The sequence below is a fragment of the Nanorana parkeri genome, unplaced genomic scaffold (assembly GCF_000935625.1).
Source record: "Nanorana parkeri isolate BGI_ZX_2015 unplaced genomic scaffold, ASM93562v1 scaffold2548, whole genome shotgun sequence".
Taxonomy (NCBI): domain Eukaryota; kingdom Metazoa; phylum Chordata; class Amphibia; order Anura; family Dicroglossidae; genus Nanorana; species Nanorana parkeri.
Window position 1 is genome coordinate 33,245 of NW_017308816.1, and position 2,077 is coordinate 35,321.

Sequence of the window (2,077 nt, forward strand, 5' to 3'; positions counted from 1 at the left end):
GTGGGCATTACATAATGGTCTTCTGGAGGCCTCACATTGGGGGCAGTGGGCATTACATAATGGTCTTCTGGAGGCCTCACATTGGGGGCGGTGGGCATTACATAATGGTCTTCTGGAGGCCTCACATTGGGGGAGTGGCCATTACATAATGGTCTTCTGGAGGCCTGACATTGGGGGAGTGGGCATTACATAATGGTCTTCTGGAGGCCTGACATTGGTGTTGTGGGCATTACATAATGGTCTTCTGGAGGCCTCACATTGGGGGAGTGGCCATTACATAATGGTGTTCTGGAGGCCTCACATTGGGGGAGTGGGCATTACATAATGGTCTTCTGGAGGCCTGACATTGGGGGAGTGGGCATTACATAATGGTCTTCTGGAGGCCTGACATTGGGGGAGTGGCCATTACATAATGGTCTTCTGGAGGCCTGACATTGGGGGAGTGGGCATTACATAATGGTCTTCTGGAACCTGATCAGGTTATAAGGCTTTTAAGGGACTCAAGCTGGCCATTAGGACCTGTAGGGCCAGACATGAAATGACTTGCTGATCTTGGTTGGAATGCTTGTCTAAATCTACTTTTCTCTCCTCAGGTCAGTTTGGTGGGCCACACCAGAATATGCCTGGCTTCCACCCAGCCGCCATGCCACCCTTTGGACAAGCACCTCCTATGGGTCCTCCTTACCAGGGTGGCCCCCCTCGGCCTCTGATGGGAATGCGTCCTCCTGTAATGTCTCAAGGTGGCCGCTACTGACCGTTCTGCACTGTTAATAGGTTTGGAGATTAAAGCTTTCTTCTCACCTTGTGCTGTGTATATAGCCGCGCTCCATCTCTCCCGCATACCAGGAACTGTCGGACATTGTTTTACATTGGGGGAGGGGATTTTTATTTTCGGGGAGGTTGGTTCAGGGACGTTGGCGGACCTTTTCATGCAATTTATACTGTATGGCTTCTTTTCCATCTAGGTTTTTAGAAGTGGCGTGTAGTAATTATGGTTCAATTGTGAAGGCGCCATATACCAGGCAAAAGGCAAGTCCTGTAACATTACTTTGCTCTTTGTGAGGCCTTCACAGCTCTTCTTGGGCTGTTGGACTTCTGGTCCCCAACAGTTGTTGGTGAGGGCCGTAACTGTTGTATCTTGATGTCCTTGACTGACCTCTCTGTACTGTTAACTATGTAATAAAATGGAAGAACACTTTGACTTTCTGTTAATTGTCAGCTTTGGAGCCGCTTTGAGGTTGGTAGAGTGCATGTCACCTGGCACACGACGTGACACATGCTGTGACTTACATGTATAGGGGAGATCTATCAATCACATGATCATTCCTTCCCTGCCTTTTCACTGTCAATGTGCGGTTCTAGCAGTGCTCCTAGACCAGGAGAAGATGGAAAGGATTGTGGGAAAATCTCCTCCTTGGCTGATGTCCTGCACTGACAGTGGATTGGTGGCAGTATAATGCATTCCCAGCCTGACATGTATGACGTATGGCTCCCAATATAGAATCAATAAGACATCTGCCTGAAGCTGGTTCTAATGTGCTGGCTCTCCCACTATTTAGGATGGATCACACAGATAAGAGGCAGGCTGCAGAATACTGCTGGAGTCTCCATGATATCACCTGTCTGTATGAAGCTGCCGCTCTGACATAAAATGACCCTATAAAGGGTTTGGAAGTTGATAAATCTCCCCTAGTAAGCCAGCCGCATGATTTGTGTAGACCTTTCCCTGTAGGTAGACCTGTATAGTTGTCACTGAGCTCTCAATGCTTGTATGGGTGCTGGGGGATGCGAGTGACCGATCCCCCTTATGGTTACTGTACAGGTCTGCCTACTTTGGTGATTGGGGTAATAGCAGTAATTTGTATAGCGGGGTTCTGGTGATTGGCTCCATTAAGATATTAGTGATCAGTAGAACTGTACAGTATGCATGTTTTTCACTTGCAGCTCTGTGAACAGTCTTCTAAAATCGGCCTTTTTCTTCTCCCTATAGCACTGCCCTAGCACAGGCTGAGGCTGAGTCAGTGTTGCCCTTTTCAGTCTGAGGCAAGTGGCATTTATTTTATCTGGGGGCCTTCAC

At 48.3% G+C, this 2,077-nt stretch overlaps 1 protein-coding gene across 3 annotated transcripts in view; it reads left to right on the forward strand.

Moving 5' to 3' along the window:
* Window positions 1-1,201, forward strand: part of ZNF207 (zinc finger protein 207) — a 5,994-nt gene extending 4,793 nt beyond the window's left edge. For all 3 annotated transcript variants that reach the window (XM_018573803.1, XM_018573804.1, XM_018573805.1), the window contains one exon: window positions 594-1,201. In XM_018573803.1, coding sequence (XP_018429305.1) covers window positions 594-754 — 161 coding nt within the window. In that variant the 3' untranslated portion in view covers window positions 755-1,201. The remainder of the gene's footprint in view (window positions 1-593) is intronic.
* Window positions 1,202-2,077: the final 876 nt, after the last annotated feature.